This window comes from Primulina eburnea, chromosome 3 (genome assembly GCF_022965805.1).
Source record: "Primulina eburnea isolate SZY01 chromosome 3, ASM2296580v1, whole genome shotgun sequence".
NCBI classification, from domain to species: domain Eukaryota; kingdom Viridiplantae; phylum Streptophyta; class Magnoliopsida; order Lamiales; family Gesneriaceae; genus Primulina; species Primulina eburnea.
Window position 1 is genome coordinate 6822089 of NC_133103.1, and position 25577 is coordinate 6847665.

General features: G+C 35.3%; 4 protein-coding genes across 10 annotated transcripts; 2 read left to right on the forward strand and 2 right to left on the reverse strand.

The window, feature by feature from the left end:
* Positions 1-40: 40 nt before the first annotated feature.
* On the reverse strand, positions 41-2705 carry LOC140825837 (AUGMIN subunit 1). 5 transcript variants are annotated; one of them, XM_073187828.1, is made up of 7 exons: positions 2625-2705; positions 1777-2106; positions 1370-1502; positions 1157-1291; positions 908-1031; positions 564-701; positions 41-480 (listed from the first exon to the last, which is right to left on the reverse strand). In XM_073187828.1, the coding sequence occupies exons 2-7, from the start codon at positions 2060-2062 to the stop codon at positions 373-375; spliced, it is 924 nt and encodes a 307-aa protein (XP_073043929.1). In that variant the 5' UTR covers positions 2063-2106; positions 2625-2705; the 3' UTR covers positions 41-372. The 5 variants fall into 5 exon arrangements, with proteins under 5 accessions (XP_073043929.1, XP_073043932.1, XP_073043930.1 ...); XM_073187831.1 differs by having other exon boundaries at positions 1777-2076; positions 2625-2684; XM_073187829.1 differs by having other exon boundaries at positions 1777-2099; positions 2625-2679.
* A 1136-nt stretch (positions 2706-3841) lies between these two features.
* Positions 3842-9931, reverse strand: LOC140825838 (uncharacterized). The gene is made up of 7 exons (XM_073187833.1): positions 9783-9931; positions 7704-9613; positions 6820-7253; positions 6568-6729; positions 5998-6073; positions 4725-4880; positions 3842-3976 (listed from the first exon to the last, which is right to left on the reverse strand). Exons 2-7 carry the CDS (start codon positions 9567-9569, stop codon positions 3854-3856), a joined length of 2817 nt encoding a protein of 938 aa, XP_073043934.1. The 5' UTR covers positions 9570-9613; positions 9783-9931; the 3' UTR covers positions 3842-3853.
* Positions 9932-12163: 2232 nt separating this feature from the next.
* On the forward strand, positions 12164-16613 carry LOC140825839 (homeobox protein knotted-1-like LET12). Of its 2 annotated transcripts, none has more exons than XM_073187835.1 (6): positions 12164-12716; positions 13919-14039; positions 15174-15367; positions 15464-15595; positions 15926-16062; positions 16148-16613. In XM_073187835.1, the coding sequence occupies exons 1-6, from the start codon at positions 12222-12224 to the stop codon at positions 16149-16151; spliced, it is 1083 nt and encodes a 360-aa protein (XP_073043936.1). In that variant the 5' UTR covers positions 12164-12221; the 3' UTR covers positions 16152-16613. The 2 variants fall into 2 exon arrangements, with proteins under 2 accessions (XP_073043936.1, XP_073043935.1); XM_073187834.1 differs by having other exon boundaries at positions 12166-12716; positions 16140-16613.
* A 2845-nt stretch (positions 16614-19458) lies between these two features.
* Positions 19459-23682, forward strand: LOC140825840 (uncharacterized). Of its 2 annotated transcripts, none has more exons than XM_073187836.1 (6): positions 19459-19993; positions 20520-21005; positions 21427-21576; positions 22093-22206; positions 22281-22711; positions 22848-23682. In XM_073187836.1, the coding sequence occupies exons 1-6, from the start codon at positions 19528-19530 to the stop codon at positions 23460-23462; spliced, it is 2262 nt and encodes a 753-aa protein (XP_073043937.1). In that variant the 5' UTR covers positions 19459-19527; the 3' UTR covers positions 23463-23682. The 2 variants fall into 2 exon arrangements, with proteins under 2 accessions (XP_073043937.1, XP_073043938.1); XM_073187837.1 differs by having other exon boundaries at positions 19459-19822; positions 20544-21005.
* The last annotated feature ends 1895 nt before the right edge of the window (positions 23683-25577 follow it).

A 25577-nucleotide genomic window follows, 5' to 3' on the forward strand; every position in this document is an offset into this window, starting at 1 on the left:
CATAAAAATTCTCATTATGAATATTTCAAGATGAATTAAGTTTCTTCCGTTTTTTTTTTTTTTCATTTTTTCTATATTCAAATATGGAATAGCATTAACATAAAAAAAAATTTGGGACCCTTTTTCTCAGTCAACTAAATTTGCTTTCTACTCCCACAAAATCAACTGGTTTGTCCTGAGGTAATAACACAAGATTGCTAAAAATAAGCATGCACTATATGTATAGAAAGAAACGGAGAGGAATTGATCGGTAGGGATACATCATAAGGGGTAAAATAAACCAAACAAGAACTTGGCCTCAATCAACTATAAAAGAAAGAGTGTAAGCAGATAGAAGCTAAAAATAAAAAGCAAGAAAAAGCAAACTGGACATCACTCCGAAGAAGCGAGAGCTGACTGTAATACATCTTCGAGATATTTCTCTGCAGCAGCAAACTGCCTCTTTTTATCCTCAATAGCCAATGCAGCCAACGCCTTATCCTACACATAATTTTGAACCTTGTTATAAAACTCCAGGAAGAACAGCTGGGAAATGCAGATAAAAAGTGAGGAGAGGTAAGTACAGGAGGCAAATCCTGGTAGCTTCTCAGAGTGTCGAGTATCGGTTTTGTTTTCCTCTCCAGTTCTTTCCGGTGCTCTGCCATTTCAACCAATACTCCATGACTAATCTCAGGGATGTAGCCCACACGGTTGAGCATTGCCTGTGCGAAGAATATTTATTAAGAATTGATGGATATAATTTTTATTCTTTTTGAAAAACTTGACTAATGCACCAGAAAACGAGATCAAAACAAGATTCATATTTTGCAAAATACATAGTCTGGAATAGCATGATGTGGCTGGTATATAGATCACAATAGTTATCAGATATGGTTCACAAATATGGGGCATAATTATGATTCTCAACCTTATAGTTAGAATACTGTTGCAAATACTGCCTTTCTTTGGAGTCCATGATAGCTACATTTGTGTTCCACTGTTCCATCTGAGCTTCACAGGGAACTATTTCATCTTCTAATTGTGAAAGTGTTCTGTCCATAAAGTTAGATTAATCAAAAGAAAGTTAAGACTTTATGCAGCTTTATCATCGAAATTAGCAAGCCAACTTCAAAAGAAAGTTAGCAGAATGAGAAAAAACAATAAATCATGGAATCACCGTTTCAAATAAGTTAGTCTTGCTATAGCCTTTCGCGTGTAGTCAAGAAGTTCTTTAGACTCCGACTGCACTTTAGCCCTCTTTTCTTCAACAGCAGTTTTTCTCAGCGATAGGTCTGCCATAGCTACAAGAAAACTGAAGACATTTTTTCTTACTAAGCCTGCTGAATGGTGAAAAATTAAGCACAAAGCATGATGAATAAAGAAACCACACCTACTTAGTTCGGTATCCCTAATATTTAATAGATTTGACACATTGGCAAGTACTTGCGAGGATGAGACAACATTTGATGGCAAACTCTCTTGCACCAGCCCCACTTGCTCCAGTATCTCTCTTATCCTCACAGCTGTAGTCATAAGAAACAGTGCAAGCCTTAGAAAAACATCGAACACCTTTGGCCATAACTATATATATAAAAAAAAAAGATATCCCAATTCAAAACCCTGATAGGATAACAGGCAGATCTCTACTCTTAAAAGTTAATGACACAAATAAAATCAACCTTCTTCCAACTGTTTTGCCACTGAAGAAATGATTAAAGTAAATGAAACCGTACGGTAGGATTTATATTCACAAACTACCACACAAGTATACTCAAAAGCAAATTGGATGTAGAGTACCTTGGGAGCGATACTCCGCTGCTTTTTGACGAAAGTCATTAGCAACAATGGTGGCAGCCTGTGTTTTAGCTTGAGAGCAGGTGGCAATATTGTGTAAGTGGGTAATGCTTCGAGGAGTGTACTCGAAATCCGGCACATCTTTCCCGACTACATCAAACTGAGAAACAAGCCATGCTTTCACTTCAGCAATTCGACTAACATCAAAACCAGTGTTACCACCGTTCTTTGATGATTCCGATCCAATTAATGAAGAAGGAGCATCGGGTCTCCCCACACTTTCGCTCATTGTTTATTCTTTCCCTGCTCTCGATTATGCAGAAAGCCTGGTTTCTTCATCCAAAAACATATAATGTTCGAAAAGCAAACAATGGAGAAATCAGTAAATCCAAAACATAACATGGCTCTAATCTTCAGAACTTAACTATATTTTTTGGTAACTAATTCTCATCCTTTCTAATATTATTCTCTTCATCCGTACTTCATCTACCCTAAATGGGTGGTTTTCTAAGAAAAAGAAATTGACTCGAAGACTAATATCTTTTCCGGAATCAGTTTTACACAGATCCAATGAAAAAATATTCCGAAACAGTAACACATGAAAATTCTTAAATGCACCTAGCTTGACAAAAGGGAAGTTAAAAAAGGTTGCTTCTACGGTACTAACACTAAAAAGGATTCCTCAATTCGAAGAACATCTCTAACTACAGCAAAATTAAGCTTTCGCATGAAATGGGCATGAAACCATAATTCTGGAAAGCAAGAAAACTGAATCACAACAGCTGATAATGACGGAAACTCAAGGGTGAGTACGCGCGTTTGTCGGACCGTGTGATGAGGAAGAATTTTACCTAGCGACGGAGGAGCACTGGCGGAGACTCTCCGGCGGGCGTGATTGGAGAAAAATCTACTCATATAAGATTGGAGAAAAATCTACTCATATAATATTACGTGAGACCGTCTCATAAAAAATCTACTCATATAATATTATATATAAATAAATTTAAAATGTCTGATCATATGGGTAAGAGTTGGTTGAGAAAAAATTAGAAAAATCAATGTGTGATGTTGAAACTACTAATAAATCTGTGGAAAAATCTACATTTTATGATGTTGGGGTAAAATTAAACAAAAAAATGGTCTGACAACCATATCTATTATATTATATTAAATTAGTGTTCTTATGTACACGTTATGTGTTTATACATTGTTTCATATTCTGATGATTAAAAAAAATGATTCAATTTTGTTTTATTTTGAAATCATTAATTATATTAGTAAAGATTATCAAAATTGATCGGGAAAATTTGGTAAATTTTGAAGGCAAAAACTTGTGTGAGACGGTCTCACAGATTGTATTTTGTGATACGTGTCTCTTATTTGGATCATCCATGAAAAAATATTATTTTTTATGCTAAAATTATTATTTTTTATTGTGAATATTAATAGGGTTGACTAGTCTTACAGATAAAGATTCATGAGACCATCTCACCAGATGAGATCTCTCAATTCTGAATCAGCAATAAACAAGTCAAATGAGGGGGGGAAAGAAAACAGGACACACCACCCTACCAAAAAAGTCTGTTTACACCCCTTCCCCTTAATAATGGTAATAGATAACTAAATCTATCAATACTTTTCAACTTAACATATGATTATAATAAAACATTATATTATGTTTATTATTTGCTAAACGTTATCCACTTGACTTAATTGGAGGAACAAGAATGTATCTTTAAAACTGTGAATAAAGACAAATCTAATGAATTTTTCATTTCATGTCGATGAGTTTGGGTCTTCGTCCTAGGTTGTGTTAGCTTTCATTTGATGCAACATTGAAATCAAACATTTAAATTTTTTGAGTACTATAATTGTCCATGCTGTGTAGAACAATAAAACGTGCCTTTTGGACAAAGTTATGTCAAAAATCTGTTGATAAAAATAGTTTTCAGTGATATTTGATAATACAACAGGTACATATCGGGCATGAACAAAAAAAGCCCAAAAAAGAATATACCGTAGCACGGACTACTTAGTATTTTGGTTCCGTACAGCAACAAGAAGCCGGAAAGAGAGTCGATTAATAACGCAATGGTCCTTGTAGGAAATCAGGCACACATATATGTTTGAAAATTGGCGTCATCTTCAGTCCAATGAATTCTACCCTTGGGTTTGAATGGCCCTCGATAAACACATTTGTCACCTGCAAAACAGTCACCAGGTCATAAAATAATTATCCCTTGAATACAGATTTGAAATTCGAGATGAGAATAATATCTAAAGAAAATCTTGCATTTAAGTACATGGGAAGATATTAAAGAGTTCAGAGATCAAGCAAAAAGAGTAAGATATTCTTCATGAATGATCGATGCATAATCAAATGTCATGCCGACATAAATGTGATAATGATTTAGGGAAGATGGAAACTAAATGTTGGATCCTGCTCAAACATTCACCTATTCAACATTTGGGATTTAGCATGAAATGTTCTATCACAATGGATGCAATGGGGTGATAAATATTTGCATGAGCATGCAAGGGCGAGGGGCGAACTAGAGTATTCTCCCCTTCAAATTAGATCGGTCCACATGCAGGATCATCAAATCTGGTAATTCTAAATTCGTATAGTTTCAGCGACTGTAACTAAATTACCAACCCAAAAATACATACGACACAAAATTGGAAAAAATGAAAGTTCCTCTGCACTTCAGTGGTCTCCATCACACAGAAGTAACAACACTTGTGAACAGATATATGCACGTATAGATGAATAGATGATTACTTTATATCTAAAGATATGAAACCAACATCTACTGGTAAAAATGAGAAATGATTATCAGTCTTTCTTCACGTGTTTTGCAATTAGATAAAACATCAACTATCCTTTCTTAGCTCCAAAAATAAGATCATAAAAGTAAATTGTCTATGAATGTGATATAAATTACAATTACCTGTGTACAGCCAAACAATTTGAGTACTTCAAGTGAGGAGCAACTATCCACGATCAATCCTAGTGCTTCGTTGGTCATATAGCGACACCAAGATAAATCCAAACTCAATAAATTCTTGCAATTTCTGGAAATCGATAGAGCGGTATTGTTGGAAACCTGAAATACATAAAAAAAATATTAATGTGCAAACAGACGGATGCAATCCAACCACCGAAATCATAAATTGCACGCATATCCCCAGTTATCCCAGGAATAAGCTTGAGACCTGTTTGACATAGTTTTCATTAAATGCTGTGTTTTACCCCACCCACTAAAAGAATGTGCCTTCACTAATAATTTCAGATATTCGACTTCAAGATGTCAGTGTAAACCCCACAAACAAATCTCAGACCAAGGCATACCATCTTCTTCTAAATACTATTTACATGGTTTAAGTTGTTAATGTATATAGATTATTATTTAGATCTATGGATCTGTTGGTTGACATATCATGTCAAGTACAATGTTGTTCATGGATTATACAAACTAGAGATTACGGTGTGAAAAACTTAAATTTGAGTTTGTCATATGGAGAACGCAAAGAAATCCAAGAGTGCAAAAGACCTACAAAAATGCATCGATCCAACTTTTATTAAACATGGCAGAACCAATACCTCAAGGATAACATTTCTATTGGAACCCGATCACTTGAAAAAATAAATCACCATAGGAAGTGTATTTTATAACACAAAAGAAGCAAACAGGTTGCTCCAACCAAGTAGAGATTTCCACTTCAAAGTGGTAGGTCTCGCACAAGATAAATTTGCAAAGCTTTGCACTACTTATATCAGATAATAACTATAGAAAATCAATACCCATTTTGACTTCATATGTTTGTTGAGCATAACATATTGTATTATCAATTTGACCAATTCCAAAGCATTCAAAGAAAGTGACTCCTGACAAGTGTTCTTATTAGGATTTCGGTTGTCGGAGTGATGAATCCATGCCTTCATCATAAAGTAATTAATAGTATTTTATAAACCTGTGTCCATTGTATATGCTCTCAAGGGTATAATCTTGTGAAGAAGTTCTTTTATCTATAGTTCAGAAAAAATGTTTCAATAGTACCCATCATCTCCCACAATTTATTGGTGTCACATCAAAGATAATGATGATATATAGCTAAATTTAAGTACTACCTTGATAACATTGTCAAGGGGTAGGTCTTTCAGAGACGCCCCACGGATATCCATATGTGCAAGAAATGACTTATAGCTAAATCGAAGTTTACCTTGATAATATTGTTGAGGGACAGGTCTTTCAGAAACGCCCCACGGATATCAATGTATGCAGCAATAGCTTCATCACTGTCAGATCAAACAAAGATTTTTATAGTCAAATTTCAGGTCCAAGAACAACAAGGTTCTTCCATACTGGACCGGAGCAGATTCACAAACCAAACATAGACTTAAGGAGACAATAAATAAATAAAAAAGAAAAAAACAACAATAAAGGCTAAAAACATAATCCTTCTTGAAATACTGTTTGATTTTTTACTGATTATTTTTTCTACTTCTCCTTATTGTCTTTTTTTCTAAAATGGGAAAAATTGAATTGGAAAGGGGTCACTATGTTTCTGATTCCGGCTTTCATTCTTCAGACTCTATTTCGCAGCCATTTTGAACTCGCCTCTTTGTCTACCCGATGGCACAACATTTTGAACTGACAAGAGATCATTGTCAAAGAAGAGAAACAATAACTACAAGGTCATGGATGATTAAGTAAACTCCAACTCTGATCAACTTATAAAGAGAGACATAGACAGTCCACAGAAAAATGGAAGTTAATCTTGTCACAGGACCTGAATGCATTGCGGCAAAATCTCAGCATCTGAACTTCTTTGCAGCCATTTGCCAGGTGGCCTATGGCAACATCTGTCAGCTTGCACAAATTACTCAGGTCTATAGAACGTAATCCAGCGCAAGTATTGCCAATGACTTCCAAAGAGTAATCAGTCAATTCTCTGCAACCAGGCAAACGCTTTATTGATACTTGTTCAAATTTACTAAAAATAATTCTTAATAATTTACATATCTATCCACTCCTGACGCACATGCAATCTGCAAAACCAACATGCTTCATTCGGCAACCATGTACGGAGACAACTTCACAGACAAATTCATCGCAAACAGTATGGATTCCTGCTACTGATAAAACCTCCAAAGTTTCGAGCTCTAAAAGTCCAGGGAGGCTAACCATAGCATCTACTCCTTGACAATGATCAATGTATAGCTCCCTCAAAACAAATCTCAGTGACTTTGACAAACAGCATATTCCCTCGGAAGTAACCAAGGGACACTGGCTGAGGTCGATGGATTTGAGAGAAGGCCCAGACGAGACAAGAGATCTCAGCCCAGCATCAGAGAGACGATATGCACCTTTCAAGGATATGGAAGTCAGAGCAGGAAGACTATTGGGTGAACGGGCAAAAGTAGCAGGCAAAGCATAGTCGGGCATACATACTCCACAGTGATCCAATTGTAGCACCTGATTCCAATAGATAGCAACAGATTCTTTAGATATACAATGAGACATGATATCATACACTGTAACTGAATCTACTAAGGCGTGTGATAGAAACTATTTTGGCATTAACCAATTTATTGAGGCACCTAATTCCAATAGATAGTGACAGATCCTTTAGAAACATAACAGAAAATGAAGTTCATACACAGAAGCTGAATCTACAAGGACACGTGATAATTTGTTAGATTGATAGATACTATATTGGGATAAACCATTTCATCGAGAAATAATAGAAATTTAAAATAAAAATCAAAATGACAAATTCAAAACGATACGCATTTAAATAAGTACTACCACTTCAAACAAGACAATAAGTAACTTATTAAGTTCAAGCACCAGATGATTTATTACTGACATAGAATAAATTCTGGATAAATCAAAGTGGAAACAGTGATTGATAAGAAATCGTACCATCAGCTTGCTTGTATTGAAACTTTCAAATATCTTGATGAATAGTTCCTCAGATAACCACGAACAATCTTTTATACATATCTCTGTAGGTGATTCACGCACGAGCAATTCAAGAAAATGACTGTCCATTTGCCGATGGTCACAAAGAAACCAACAGATCTTGTGCCGCAACACATCTGGAACACATTCGAGCGAAGTGATTGCATCTGCATTTTTAGCAAGAATTGGTAAGCATAAATCTTGTAAGGAGGGTGCCCATTTCTTCTGGCATATAAAATTTTCCAGTTTTCTAGGAACCCATGTTAGTTCTGCGGATTCACTTTTATCAGTTGAGGTTACATGCTGCCCTTCTTTCTTTTTTGTTCTGCGGTCCTTAATGATTTTCATGGCAGTTGAAAAAGGACCAGGCCAATCATCTGTTCCACTATCTGCTTCTGGCAGTGGAATTTGTCTTCTCTCAGCATCATTAGAATGGTTCCCTATTTCCTCGTGAGAAGAGAAATGAGCGAACCTAGATGCAATTCGTCTAGCAATATTTCGAAAGCGTTCCCGGTAGAGTTGTCTCCCATCACTCGGACTAACATCAGTTTCCCTTCCCTGTGATCCATCCTGCGCTGCTGCATTTTCTTCATTATGGATTGTGTCAGAAAAGCTACTCTCCTGTACATTTTCCATGTGAAGATTTGAGATGCTAATGTCATCACAGACAGAATTACTGTCTTTCAACTTCATTTTCCCTTTTTCCGCTTTGCTCTCTCTCCCTCGAGTCTTCATAACAGTTTCAGTTCTAATGGCAGTTTTGTCTTCATTTACATCATCTGAATCTGAGCTTTTAGGTAAAGAGGAACCATCAGATTTTGAAGCACCATTCGTTAATCCTTCTCTCATATCTACTTTTAAATTCAACGACAAAGAACCACCAATCACTGAAGTTTCCCTACCAGCTTTCCCCTTACCTTTATTTGCTCTAGTAAATTTCCGCTCAACGCATCCCTCATTATCAACTTCTTTCATGCCGGCCCTTGACCTAGTCTTCACAATATTATGACTCAATTCAATCTCACTTTCTATATCACTCTTTGTTCCTCCCAGCAGATTACCAGCACAAGTATCAGTTTTTATTTCTCTTTTCACAACATTCTTCCCTGACCTTAAGGTGAAGAATTGCTCCCCCACCTCATCCTTCCCACTCAATTCTAAACCCAATATTTCCATATCCACACAAAATTTCTTCTGTCGTTTCTGGCTATTCTCAGTCTCCACTTGCGCACCGCTTACATTATTACCCGATCTTAACTTGGGAACAGCGCTTATATTATTACCCAATCCCAACTTGGGAACACCTCCAACAATATTGGCTTCCTCGTTATCTATGACTATATCATCCACTCCATCATCCAAATTCTGCAGACATAATCCCGTCATACTAGGATCAGGAAGCCCAACTGCCTTCTCAACCCCAAGTTCAAGATCAAGAACGTTCCTTTCCAAATTCCTTGCATCAAATTCATCACTCGAAGAATTCCCCACAACCTCAAACTCATCTTTCTTCCTTTTCCCGTTCACAACCCCAGTGATTTTCGAGCATTTAAGCATGCCCAGATTTTTCGCCAAACGAGCACTTCTCCTCCTTACATTTCCACCTTCCAAATAAATAACAGTGCCAGACCCAGACTCCAAACCCGGGGACCCAGATGTAAAATCCGGTGAACCCGAGACAGGTGTCGTGGTGTTTGATAACCGCGTAACGAAATCTAAAGTTTTCAGTGGGGTTCTCGGTTCGATCAACCCATCTTCCACAGCCATTGGCTCTAACGTTTTAGCACCGACTGCAGAATAAGTATCCCGGGACCTCAATACCGTCATCGTATTCGATCCCACCAAGCAAAACAAAACAAAACGTACAACACCTAAATAAAAGATGTGGAAACAAGATTATTTACGAATACACAGAAATAAACACATTCTATATTTCAATAACCGACGTAAAAGACAATATCACAAACACATACTACACATATTTATCAACATAAAGAGAGAAACAAAGAAGGCGCCACTGAAAAGAGGGAGGCAACTCACAAGTTGTCGAAGGTGGCGAGAAATCCACGGCGGCGGAAGCAGCTCGGACTGCGTGAAGTGTGCAACTGCTCGTGAAATGGTGGAACAGCGTATAAAATGGGGAAGCTTGTTCGACGCTCTTGTCTCCAGTTAGGGATAAATGGTCTGGCTTCGTGTTTCCCGCCAAAAGATAACACGGGCCATATGATTAAAGGCCGTGGTCTTACAAATATATGGGCCAGGGCCAGGGCCAGGCCCAGGCAGATGCCAATCTCTTTTCGGCCCGTCGAATAAAATTTTATGAGTCCAAAGATATCTTTGGATGGAATAATCTATTAATTTTATTGTTTGTTTGTCATTTTTAAATGTATGGACTAATTAGTCCCAAACTAAGATAATAATAATATGCTATTCATAAAAAAAATCGAAGAAAAATGCTATAAATTGAAGCTAAAAACGAAAATTGGTTAGAGAAATTTAAGTAATTTGTAAGATTTTCCCTCTTTCGGTGTAATTCAACTTTAAGACGTGTTATTTCAAACTAAGCTAAGTTTTTTCATATCTCGATATCATTAGATTACGTCGTCTCTGACGTTATTATGTTGGAAATTCGTTGAATGTCATAACCTTAAAAAAAATTCGTCCAATATTCTTCTTTTTACACTCCTTGAACGTCGCAGTGTTGATTTTTTATTTATTTTATTTTATTATTCAATAATGTTAGCTGCACGGAAGCTGCTTCGATGGACCACAAAGGACACTGATAAGCATAATTTAACTTGGAAGGCGTTTTGTCTTTCTTCAATGAAGGACCACAATTGTCTACACATGTTATCCATAGAATATAGAATCATCAATGCCACATGCTCGATATTCTTCAAAAAATCATACAATAAATTTTCAATACTTGCAACATAAATCTTGGGTAAAAACTTGTGTGAGACGGTCTCACGAGTCGTATTTTGTGAGACAAATCTTTATTTAAGTCATTCATAAGAATGTATGTATTACTTTTTATTGTTAATATCGGTAGGATTGAACCGTCTTACATATTAGAATATGTGAAACGGTCTCAAATGAGACTCACTCTTCATCTTATTATTAATTTTGATGTCATGGTTAACTAAAAATATGATCTTTTTTTTTCAAATCACAAAATATTATGTTTTTTGTGAAATACAAAAATTACAATTTACATAGTATCTATCTACTATATCCTAATAAAAAATTTTTTTGTATGAATCCTAGTAAAAACCTCTAGGCCAGTGCGATTTTAAGTTGCATACGTATAACATAAGCTTTTTCATATTTTTTTTGTAAGTTAGTGCATTTATTTATTTTTAAAAAAATATATTTTTATTATTATTTGTGTATATAAATTACTATCATTGTATTTATTGCTTAACCTACATCCAAAGGCATCCATGTGGAGTCGGAAACAAGGACCAAGACAAAAAGCCGAGTGTACGAATTTTACGACATTAAATTAACATTTTTTTATATATATAAAATGAAAATCTATATGTTTATATCTATAAAAAAAATTCCATCCTACATTTTTACTGGACTAGGGAAATTTTAAGATACAAATTTCAATTATTTCCGTGTTTAAATGTATATCGCCTGTTTGCAACTATGTATTTATAGGAATCCTTCGTATTTAAATATTTTTTTACGAGTATTTAATTAGGGTTTCATGTTTCTTGTAAATAAGAATATCTTAAATAAAAAAATATTTATAAAGATGATAAATTTGGTAGCCGTGAAATATCTAAATGATTGACCTAAATCTATGGAGCTTGTTGAGCATAAAAACTCTTGTGAAGCGTCGTGTCAAAAATATTATTTATTATTGTAAAAATGATAAAAATTGACATGTCTTACAAGAGATATATTATCTGTGTTATTAGTGTTATGCAATGATGTACTCATGCGCATGTGTAATATTTAGATGGATGAATTTAATTTCGAAGAAAATTACAGTATTTAAGAAAAAATAATTTAATTAATCGACTTTAAATGACATGAATAGGGTATTTAGATTCCTTTTATGATTACTAAGAGATTGGGGGAAAATGAATTTGAAATCTTCTTGATTAAACTCAGCCAAAATACATTTTAATACTGATTCGGTTTTCCGTAATTAAAAAAAAAACACTATTATATTTCAATAAATTACCTTTATATATATTAAAACACCTTCTTACTCATATACGTCGATTGAAATATATTGTGTTGATATCAATATAATGGAATAATTAATTTAAAAAAATATATATTTTCATCTTATAAATTAATCCCAAAAAAATATTTACCCCCAAAAAGAAAAAAGAAAGGAAACCAAACGTATCCTTGCTTGGACGAAAGTACTCGGCACTCTATGTAATATAGGCTTCTATTTCTATATATGTACGTAAGGTTGGAGGAGTGCGTAAAAGCGGCCTCAAAATTTCATTACAGATGGCGTTCCAGGACCACCACCACCATCTTTCCCCCCAAGAAATGCCCCTCGACTACTCCGACCACCACCACTCCGCTGCCGTCTTTCGCTCCATCCTCCCCGTCCATCACCAGTCCCCGGAAGAGAAACCGCCGCCCGCCGAGAGCACCTGGCTCCACCACCCTCACCAGTGGCTCACCAACCAGAGTCAACGTAGCCCACTGGACAAAAGCGATCACCGCCTGGAAAGCGGGGAGGGAGACAACAGCAACAGCAATAGCCACGGGAGCAGTGCGAACTGGGAGAGAGAGAAGTGCAAGGCGGACATCCTCGGCCACCCGTTGTTCGAGCAGCTGCTGTCGGCCCACGTGGCGTGCCTGCGTATAGCCACGCCGGTGGACCAGCTTCCCAGGATTGACGCTCAGCTTGTTCAATCGCAGCAAGTGGTGGCTAAGTATTCCGTTCTGGGACATGGTCAACGGCCCCTCGATGATAAAGAACTCGACCACTTTATGGTACAATCTTCAACAGTTTTGTTTTAATGTTCATAGTATAATAGTATGTGAATATCATGGGTGAATGTTTTGAGAAACATGAACGAAGTCTGTTTTCATGTGATTGTTCGGAGCTTTGCGAAAATTGTTTTTGGGTTCTTGAAATATGGGATAAGCGAAAGCGTTAGCTTTTGTGGAATTTAATTTAGTTTGCGATCTATTGGATTAGTTCGTGGCACTTAGAAACCTTATGTCGGGTCCTTGGTTGTCTCTGTTGGTTTCAAGATTGAATTTTGTGAATTTTATAGATCTCCCAGGCTGAATCTTTTATGTTACTGTTCTTGTTGTTTGTCAATATACGAGATAATTTAAAGGCAGGTGAAATTTGGGTTGTGTTTGGATTACAAGTTTCATGTGTTAATTTTTTGAAGAAACGATGGCTTCATATTTGGTTAAAATCAGATGTTTGGATTTACGCTTTTAGATTCTTGAACGTGGTTCAATTAGCTTGTCTAGTTTCTTTTTTCTCAGATGGAGGTCAATTTCTTCCTTACTTTGTGTGATTCTATTTCCAGCATCCGATGTTTTTAAAACGTGTGAGTTTATTCAGTCAATGATCCACTGTTTGGTTTTATTACTGAATGAAACTATGTGATACACCAAAGTATGTAAGAGATTTCATAGTAGAGGATAAAGTTTTGGGAAATTTCAAATGAAGACATTTACTGTCATATTTTTGGCATCTTTAAGACATCATTTTTGTGGGTTATCATTCTCAACGGAATAGTTTTGGATTACATCTTTATATAATGTGCAGGAATTTCTGTTGTCTCGTCGAAAAAGGAATCCTGTTGTTTGAAGTTCCTTTTCTTTAGTGCTTTAAACATTGGAGAATCTCTTTCTCGGTTTCGCATCACATTTATGGTTTCTCATTCTGGTCAGGAAGCTCTATGCTTTAGAATATGGGTGGGTGAAGGTAAATCTCTAAAACAAAACTCAGGAGCGTGAGATGTCATGTTTTATCTTTTACGGGAATGGGCGTAACTGAACTTAAATGGACGTATGAGTACACTTTTTGGCAAGTAAATTGACTTGTATGAATTTGTTTGTTTTGTGTTGTCTATACAGACAAATAATAGTCTCTAATTTTACTCATTCCCTAAGTCTTTCCATCTATATTTTCACTTTTCCCTTACAAAGTTTCTTCCTTCTGTCAAATGTAGACCCACTATGTTTTATTGCTCTCTTCCTTTAAAGAACAACTTCAACAACATGTCCGTGTTCATGCAATGGAAGCAGTCATGGCTTGTTGGGAGCTGGAACAATCATTGCAAAGCTTGACAGGTTATCATTTAATTTTACTGACTTAAGTTTGTCAGCTTTTATTCCTTGTCAACGACAAACTTTTGATAATTAATGATTTGTTGTGGTCCATTGTTTTTCTTATTCCTTGTGAAAAGCATATTTTCTTTACTAAATTGAAGTATGCACTTGGAGTTTGTTTTCTTGAGTTAATAATGATAGTAGTCTGTCGAGGTTCTTTAGCGTGTGCATATGATTAATTAAACTTCTTCATTTGATTTTCCTATTCTGCTTTACTTGGGCTTGGTAGACTTAATGCTCTTTGCTTATGTTAACAAGTATCCACCTGTCCACAATTTAAATCACTACCATGTATAGCGGAACGTGCCAACTTTATTTTCTTCAACCATCTTTATTTTTCTTCAAAAATTCTCTTATCGTTCTTTTTGTTTTTAAATGATAAATGCTACTCGTTTTGCTTTGGGGTGGACCCAGTTGGAGCAAGGGGGCGATCGCCCCCTCTCAATTGGTTTTTTTAAAAAATCTATGTATGTAAATTTTTCAAAAAAGAACAAAATAATAATCAAGCTTTACCACTCCCAAAATGATTGATTTGCCCCCATTATTAGAATTTCTGGCCCGCCCCCTGGTTTTATGATTAAATGATGCTCATTCACATCATTGTTGAGTGAGTGTACCCTATTAGTGCTATGATCAACAAATCAAGCCACATTATTTTGTTTCCAAACCACCAGCCGCATATCAGCTCGACTTGACACTTGACTGTTCGATCACTTGATTTAAAGCATTTGGAGTCTTATGTACCTTATTGACGTTGTTTCACAATCCGTTAACATACTAATATCATGGTACATAATTGGAATCTTTACCAGGGATAGCATATGAACATTTTCATGTTAGGGAACAAGGTACATTTCTATATGAAAAACACTATTTTTTTTTTTCATTTTCATTGTGTGTCACTCACATTGATGCGAAATTTAACTGCTCTTCTGAGTGGGATAGGAAAATAAATTCCATGCAACTCATTCGATGTAATTTCTTTCATCATATAACCGTACCACACCTTTCGAAATGCGACTCCATCACTGTTTTGTCCCTTTAGACTTTTGTGGGACATGTATCTGATTAATTTACTTGCACTTTACTCGATAGGGGTGGCACCAGGTGAAGGTACATGGGCAACCATGTCCGATGATGATGAAGACCAGGTCGATAGCGAAACTAACTTGTTTGATGAGAGTCTAGATGGACCGGACAACATGGGATTTGGTCCATTAGTGCCCACTGAAAGTGAGAGATCCTTGATGGAACGTGTCATATTTGAATTGAAACATGATCTTAAACAGGTGAAATAACATGATCGTACAATTGCAATAATACTTTAGCTTTAAGAATTTTGCAAGTATATGAATGACAGATCAGGAGTGCTTTATTCTACGCAGGGTTACAAGGACAAGATTGTGGACATCAGAGAAGAAATATTACGAAAAAGACGAGCAGGAAAACTGCCTGGTGATACTACTTCGGTCTTGAAAGCTTGGTGGCAGTCACATTCTAAGTGGCCTTATCCAACAGTGAGCTCGATATTGACTTAAAAGATTTAGCTACTCTTTAGAAATCAAAACACACATTCTAGAATTATATTTGATCTTATTCGATATGAATTTATATTCATTTAGAAATATTTTCTACCATATTTATCTCAAATATTTTCACTTTTATAAAAAGATAGATTTCATTCTAAACTTAGAGAGTTATAGCTGTCCAACGGGCATTGAATCATGCTGTAGACCTTCGTAGTCGAATCATGTAAATCATGTGCGATGTTACATTCTCTATTCTATGTTTCAACAGGATTCTCACGAGCTTGATTTCTCTTAACGTTGTACGATGTCTTTGGTTAGGAGGAAGACAAGGCACGTCTGGTTCAAGAAACTGGCTTGCAACTGAAGCAAATAAACAATTGGTTCATCAACCAAAGGAAGAGGAATTGGCACAGCAATTCTTCATCTTCAAATTCCCAGAAAAGCAAGCGCAAGAGGTAGATTCGAACCGTTTCCAAAACCAAACATTATATTATACTAGAACTGGGACTTAAAAATCATTGTGATCAAAAAGTGGTGCAGGTGATAAATGAACCAACAAGCCTTTTCGTGTGAAGGATTATTTTGTATTGAAGTAACATACGTTGATAGTATTAGCCACACCACAACACTGGAAACGAGCACATGATTTGAGAAAAGACGAATGCGGAATGCCAATAGACGATTCAGTGGCATCTATTATTCATACCATAACACTGGAAACCAGAACATGGATTGAGGGAAAGCTGGTTACTATGATTTGGCAAAAAAAGGTGAGATCTAAGGTTGTAAGTTTCTGATATCAGACGTATACGGGTAGAAAAGTTTCCTGTTTGATGGGTTTTGTTATTTGTATTGGCCATAGTTTGGAACTTCGCTTATTATGTCTCGATGTTTAATATGAAATTAATACTTAGGCCTACCCCATGTGTTCTAAGCATTTTGCTCTTGTGCCGGTTCAAAACGAGTCACGGCCATGAACTGTTAATTGGTATAATGCATTTTCATATCTTTTCTGTTATCGAGAACAATACGTCTAACATATGAAATCCAGAATAGATGTATGAGATTGATTACGATTTGTGATCATTTAAAAATATCAAGAGTTTAGCGCAAGGAAGGGAGCCGATGACAAATTTGTTTTCTTTTCAGAGAGGAAAGATTGGGACAAATCAGAGTCAACTTCAAATATATATAGGTGTCAGTCGGGTAAAGCTACGATACTCTGAGTTAACTTTTTTCACAGACCAAGGATCACAAATTCAAGCAAATGATTAACTAGCGAGTAAGTTTACATTTGGTTGGAGGATAAAATTATGAAATTATTAATTGAGAAATGATATTGATAAGAATGGGATAATTAATAATCTTTTGATGAATTGACAAAATTGTCTTTCCACTTTTGCGACGGTGGTGGTCGGCCGGCTGGTGTGATTGCCGATAGTGAGGTGGTCGGTCGGCAAGGACGAGGGGTGGTCAGATGTGGCGGCGGTCGGCCGGCAGGACGAAGGGATTCGGATGCGACGGCGGCGGTGGTCGGTCGGTAGGAGGGGGGTGGTCGGCAGCGGCTGCTGCTGTCAGGCGGCGGTCGGAGGGGTGGTCGGGCGGCGGAGACGGTGGTCGGTCGGCGGTCGGTGGAGGGAAATTGTGGTGAGTTTGAATTTAGGAGAAGAGTAAAATTAGAAAAATAAGATGGTTAAGAGTAGAATAAATAATTCTATGGGGTGAGGAGTGAGTATTTAATATAACTTAATCATTAATATGATAGATTGACTTGGTTAATCCATCATACCAAACATGAGGATTATGTGGGTTAAAAATTCATAAACTCACCTTATCCTCCAACCAAACGCAACGTAATAAGAAAAGCTCTTCAAAATGACTGAAATAAGAAATTAATTACAAGAAATATTCAGAGTTGTCTGGAGTTTGTCGATGAAGAGGTGTGTGTCTCCAATCCTTGGTTTTCTTCACTTTTTTTAATACCGAAATTTTTGATACACTGAACTTATCATAATGAAAAATATCGATAATGTCGGTACCATATAATGATGATGACGAAATTGTCGGTACAAAATGGGTATGTAATTTTTCAAATTTTAGTATATATAAAAATACCGAATCAATATTTATAAATTTCAAAATATAATTTTTTTAAATAATAAAATAAGAAAACAATTGTGTGATAGAAGCACCGTATGTTTTCCAATCTTGTTCTTTTACTTGAGTAAAATTCTGTTCGAAGTTCTTGTAACTATATTGCAATGATTTGTTTTGTCGCGTCAATCGGGTTTTTTTCATAGGAATGATATAATATCGATATTGTATCGGTACATCGCAAATATTCTCTACAATATAAAATATAATCGAAAATTTCTGGTAGACCATACCAAAACACTCCTAAATTCCTTCCCAACTGCTAACCATGTTCTTAATTCTTCAGTTATTTTCATTCAAAAATCTAATCTCGTGCTTAGTATTCCATTGAGCCTAAAAATATGAAATATTTAGGCATGTATTAAATTTCGGTACACCACATAGTTATCAATATTTTGAAATAATAACAATACTATTTAATTAAAACGTGTTATGAAATATCAATAATAACATGATGCTCTATCTCCGAGCCATACGTTTTTTCCTTCATCTCGAGAGTCCAAACAATCACAAATATCTTTATCCAAATTCCAAAGGGCATAGCTAGAGATTAATAATTACAGTATTTTATTACGTTCAAAAAATAAAAAAAAAAAAATTACAGTATTTTATTATTCGTGGTACTAGCTAATTCGCTACTTATTTAATAATTTTTAAAATTACCAAACTAAGTGAGTTTTTTTTTATAGATACAATATTTGTAATTGGATTTGTTAAATTTCTAATATCGGTTGAATTATGTCATCGAGGGTTGTATATATAGAATTAGACAATCTTCCCGTTTGAAATAGTTTTTGAGATTGAGTTAGATTAAAGTCTCGATTTTGACATGATATCAGAGCCAAGATCCACTGTTATGTGTTGGATCGTTTTATGAGCCACCTGATAATGTCTTTTAAGCTTTACGGTCTATTTATTTATTCATGACACTTGAGAGGTATGTTAAATACCTCACATCGGTAAATTATTATTTATAAAAAAAAAATTCAACTTTATATTAAAAATTAGTATAGCAAAAACTATACTTGTATCAAACAATTTAATGTATATATACACACATAAAAGAGAGAAAAATCCGGGAAAAATGGCAACTATAGGACACTTTAGACTTTTGTCGACTTACTTTAGTTTAGTTAATATTTTCTTAGGAGTACTGCTTGTTCCTCAAAATGGACGGACCATCCTCCACGCGGTATCCATACCATATCCATGGAAGTTGACTTCAAATTAAAAAAGATTTTAAAATTGTAGACAATATAATATAAATGTCATACATTATATAAGAATTATAATTCAATTAATAAGTTTCTAACAGATCAAATTGTGACAAAAAATGAGATTATTTTAATGTAAAGCATGACTAATTGGCCAATCATGCATCATCGCACGTGATTGGTCAACTTGGATGTATGCAAAATATTAAAAAAGGATTAAAAATTTGTTTATTAAACAGACATTTTAGGTGCTATCTTTTTCAAAAAGAAAAAAAAAGATGGACATAGAAAAATAATCATAAAATAAAAGATTTAATATATTTTTTGAGACAATCTCTTGAATTTTTATTCATAAAATTTTATGAATACACTCTTTTTTATATTTTTAATAATAAATAATATTTTAATATAAAAATATTTTTTTTTATATTTGTTGTACATAAAAAATCAATCCTCAGTTTCACCTAATTTTTTGTAAAAGGTTTGCTTATTAAATTTATACAATTATCTTCCACACACTTCATTCGAATAATTGAAGTCTGCATTGTTTCAATGTCTTCCTCAAAATCAGAAAAATATCCATGGCCGTCAACTGTTAATGCTGCGAACTTTGTATCAGTGAAGCTATGTCTTAACAAAGACAATAAGGAAAGAGGCATTAATGATTACAAGATCTGGAAGAAACAGATGATCTGTCTGTTCGAGAGCCAAGATTTGCTGGGCTTCATCGACGGCCAGATTCCGGCCCCCGAAGATTCCATGGATGAGCAGAAACTTTGGAGAAGAACCGACCAGCTTGTCACAGGATGGATTTTGGGTTCCATTACTGGGACCGATGTGCTTGATGCTGTGGTGGGATTGAAGAGTTCCATGGAAGTTTGGTTAGAACTAGAAAAACTTTTCAAATCAGATAATAATGAAATTCAAAGTGATATGGAGAAAGATGAAGATGAGGATACGGGAGATGAATCTGAGTCATCTTCCAGTTCTAGCTCGGAAGAGGAAGATGCAGCTACAGGTAAATTACATATGCATTGATAGCTTCGTAGCTAAAACTGGAAAAAAAAAATAGTGTTTAAATGAATTTGAATATATTTTTGTGAATCGTGGAGAATGCAAGGAGTTATTAAAAATGTTGTGATAAGAATAGAGAAAATTATATTTTTTTTGCACCTGTATAACTTGCAGATTTGTTTATTTTTTTTTTATCATAATATTGATCAATTCAGAGTTTTAATCCATTAATTTGTAAAAAAAAATTCAATATTAATCTGTCATGATCAAAACATTGATTACATCATGTCAACAATTTTCAATAACAAGAAGTCGTCCATTTCCGACTATAGGTTCACCACTATTGTGAAAATGACTAAAATAAAAAAAAATACAAATGATTGGCTAAAATTGTACGATGGACAAGATAAAAATGAAAACTTACATAAAGAAAAATGTAGTTTTTCATAACTAATGATGATTTCCATAAATCAAGATTTTGAATAAGGTTTCTGGTACTAGGTTTGAAAGTCTAAAATAAAAATATGCAGGTAAGGATTTGAGCCGGTACTTGTCGTTGTATAGAGCAGCATTAAGAGGTGATTGGAAGGAAGGCAAGAAGATTCTGGACAAAGATGAAAATGCAATCACAGCCATCGTCAATGGATACTCTGAAACAACTCTGCACGTAGCTGTGGAGACTGGAAAATCAAATTATTTCGTAAAAAAGTTGTTAGAGTACCCGATTCCAGATGAAGCAATCCTCGCAAAAAGTAGTTCGGGGGACACTGCTCTACATTTTGCTGCTATGGCCGGAAACAAGGAAGCTGCGATAATGTTGGTGAGCAAAAACCCCGACTTGCTATATATCGCCAATAAGAAGAATAGGTTACCTATACATTTGGCGGCGAGGAATAGCCAGAAGGATACGCTTATGTATCTCATATCCGTCTCCAAGAAAGATGTGGGTAACAGCCCATTTGTGGGCAAGTTCGGGGCTCAGCTGCTGACCATTGCAATCACTTCTGAATTTATGGGTTAGTATAAAATATCTGATTCAGCAGAAGTTGGAAAATTCGTCCAGTGAAGTCGGTAAAGTTTGGTCCACGTAAAACAAGTCAGGCTTCTTTTATTTTTAGTCGTTTTTTTACAGAGTGGTAACAAGGTATTTGACACATTAACATCTGATGTTATGTTAGCAATATCCGATATTATGTCAGCATTCTAGACTAAAAGTTAAAAATAATACGGGTTTATGGGATAAGATCAATCAAACTTTGACTATTTTTAAAATGTAAAGAGAAACAATTTTCTCATTAATAATTCTTTTGATTTATTGATAATTAATTTATAAAATAATATTAGAGTAAATCCGATCTCACATATACATAATAATTTTCGATGAATCGGGTCTGGTAGAAGATTTATGTCAAAAAATTGACTATCTTGTTGTGGCAGATGTGGCATCGTACTTGGTTAAGAAATACCCGGAGTTGGCTGCTTTAAGCGATGAGGATGGCGATTATGCATTGAAAGTGATAGCAGGAATGAAATCTGTGTTTCCAAGCGGACAGACTTTCAGTTGGTGGCAAAACTGGATATACTCTTGTAAGTGATGTTTCTCTTTGATTTATGTGTTAAATGAATATATATTACTTATTATTGAAAATTTCACATTTATAATCGTTTTTATAACTATTAATTCGATAATCAGATCACTATGCAACATTTTTCAAATGACTAATTTATCTTAAGATGTTCATATATAGTTGAAAATTAAGTTAGAAATAAAAATTCAAACGTTTGATAATTAAAACACCAACAAATTGATGCATAATCATGTGCCTTAACATATAATAGGCAATAAATTATTAACATATTAATTAATTAGAGGTATATTTTTGTCACCTTCGTATGAAATTGCTGCGGTGTGAATAACGACACTTGGTAATCGTGACACTTCATGCAAGCCGGAAAGTATTCTTATTCAATGTACTGCGGAAGTTTTAGAATTAATTTCAATAAGATATAATAATAAATATTAAAAAATACATGTATTTTGCTTACTATATATAATTAAATCCGGTTATTGATTTTATTTTGTATTTATTTTATATCCTGAAGGTGTTCCCTTGACTTCGTCGAGCATGGAAAAAATTACAACTGACATTGAGAATCCATGTTATGATGATCAAGTGCAAAAGAAATTTGATTGGTTCCAGATAATTTCTTTTGTGGGTAAGTATTTCATTTCCTGATAAAAAAAATCTTTGATTTGACTTACTTTTGGTTGCTAATATGTATATATGCAGTTCCCGGGGCGAAGAGCTTGGAGAAGAAGAAATTAATGCACCAACAAACACTTGAACTCGTCAAATGCTTGTGCAAAGCACTGGAATCTTTGCCTAATGCTTCAGGTGTCTATGAAAGTGCTATAGTTAAGGCTGCAAGGAAAGGCATACACGAGGTTGTGGAATTGATCATAGAGATGTTTCCCACTGCTATTTTTGCCGACGAACCAAAAACTGGATGCACCATTTTTCACGTTGCTGCGAGAGAACGCGTTGACAATGTTTTCAATCTCATTTATCACATGAGTGAGCGAAAACACTATTTTTACGACTCAACCGACTCTTCGGATAACAACTTTATGCACACGTGTGGAGAAATAGCCCCTTCTCACAAACTCAATCTAGTTTCTGGTGCAGCTTTACAGATGCAACGTGAATTACAATGGTTCAAGGTACTCGATCTCTTTAGTAATTATAACATCCTTTTCACATGCCTGTTGATCATCCATTACGATTATAATTTGGCTTATTCTTGTTTGCTTGCCTGAGCACATTTTTTGTGGTGATAAATTCATCGACATGGTACAGGAAATGGAAAAGTTCGTTAACCCTTCTCGTAGGACATGGGAAAACAGTAAGCACAAAACTCCTCAGATGTTGTTTACCGAGAAGCACCACGAGTTGAAATCTGAAGGTGAGAAATGGATGAAAGACACTGCCAGCTCATGTACCATTGCTGCCGCATTGATTACTACAGTCGTATTTGCTGCAGCTTTCACAGTTCCAGGAGGTCTTCATAGCGACTCCGGAGTACCTGTTTTCGTAAAAGAACCTTCATTCATTGTATTCGCCGTTTCAAACTCCGTTTCCATGTTCACATCCACCACCTCCTTGCTTATGTTCCTATCGATCCTAACTTCCCGTTATGCAGAACAAGATTTTCTAAATGTTCTACCTAAGAGATTATGCATTGGGCTGCTTACCCTTTTCACTTCCATTACGTTCATGATGGTTGCCTTTAGTGCAGCTATATACGTTACATTTAAAGACAAATCTAGTTTGTTTGTCATACCAATGGCTGCATTGGCTTGCTTGCCAGTGGGGTCATTCGTATTATTGCAATTCCCCCTTCTTATCACTTTGATGTATTCCACGTATGGGCCAGGCATTTTCCAAAAAAAGAGTGACCGAACATTGTATTAAAACAAGAAACAGGCAAAGCAAAGGCTTTCCACTCTCAGTTTGATAGTAAAAAATTTGTGTGCGTGTATCTGTTTTGAATGTGGAATATGTTTTCCAAAGCTTGATTTTAATCAATATGAGAGATGTGCCGACTGTGATACAGATTTTGGCATTGTGTTGTAGCAACGTACGTGTTTGGAATTATATCAATAATGCATAAACTAGATAGTTGGGAAATCTTTGCACTCGCGAACTGGATTTTTATCTATTGTATAATCAAAACATAAAAATAGCAAACATTACATTACAGGTGTAAAAAAGTGGAGCTACTCGTGAGTAACTCGACTCAAGATCGGTCAAAACTTGAGCTCAAGCTCGTAATCGAGTTAAGCTCGAGTAGATGATGGGTCTGTTTGACTAGCTCACGAGCTACTCGAGTACATGTTTATATATTTAATTATACATATATATATATAATATATATATATATATAATATATCAATTATTTATTTAAAATTAAAATAAAATCGAAATCGAGTTTTTTCGAGATACGTTATCGAGTCGAGCACGAGATTGAACATTAATACTCGAGTCAAGTTCGAGTTCGAATATTTTAAATTTTTTTGAGTCAAACTTGAGTAGTATGATACTCAACCTCGACTCCGCTCCATTGCGCCCCTATGTTAGACAAATGATGATTTGATGTCCCTTTTTATAATAAGGGTGAATGACACAATGTCAGGCCTCGAGCCCATGCTTACTCAAGCATGACTATACAATAGACCCAACAATTACTTCTTATCTCTCGTCATTAACGACTAACTCAAGTTGATATAAGTGTCAGATGTATCTCATTATAAACTAATTCAAACATATTGATATTTTATTCACGTGAGATGAGTATTACAATCATTCATCCATCAGAACACGAGGCCTTTTCATGGCGTGACCCATTGATCAACTAGTGCTGGGAATATGGAGAAACTCCTACATAGAGCTATAAAAATGGGCTAAGCCCATTGGGCCAACCCACCCTTCAATATAAAATAGGAAGATTGAGTTGATGAAATAACAACCTATTTGGAGGCGGACCAAACAGATTGAACCTACTTTGGTTCCGAGTTGGGACGGAACGGCCAGCCAGATTAGGGTATTATTTGTTTAGTTAATTTATTAATCTAGGTCTGAATATACGTTTTCATACACCACAAAATAACGACACACACAAATCAGAACCCTTTCTCGCACTAGATATAATGTTCTTGAAATAATTGACGAAGATGAATATATTGAAGAGTGAAGAAATTGAACGAAAGATAATAAAATTTAATGATTCATGAATATTGAAATCTAATGATCATAAATTTGTTTATTTTTTCAAATTATGTTTTATGCACTCTTAATGTCTTATTGTAATGTTATTTAATATTATCTTGAATTATTTAATTGATGTTTTTTTCTTAGTCTAACTAGCAGCCCTAAGTGGGTTGGGGAATTTCTCAACCCGCCTAATGATGGCTGGCCAGCCCCAGCCCTCGCACGCGGCATGCCAAATGGTGGGTTGCGGCAATTGAAGTCTGGCCTATGCTGGTAGCCCACAGCTCTAGTCAAGATGTGGCTTTTGTGGATGTAATACTTGAATTGTAGGTTGAAGAGGTAATTCCCACTCATGTAGTACATTATCTCACATATCACTTATTTTAGCATTTCAGTCGGCGACTTCTCTCCGATATCATTTTATGAAAATGACTAACCCGAGTTCTTATAGAAATCAATTATATCTTGCCATAAACTCACTTAAAAATCTACTTTTTTTAATCAATTTATGACGATGTACTGCACAAAGCCAATCAATTAATTTTTCAGAAGTCTAGATTGCTGCTTTCTAACAAATATAAAAAAACAAAAACATAATATAACAATTATTTTTACTGCATGTGATCAATCATTTGAGTTGCGGAGCCAAATGAGGATTAACAAGACAAATGTTTCTCTAGAGTCGAAATGTATCTATAGATTAATGTATTTCCATACACTATATTTTTTGAACCACCCAGTTTTATCTCCATTTCTCCCCAGTATGAAATTTTCGGCTTCTGCGATCATATTTCCATTGAGACCCAAGTTGTTACATCC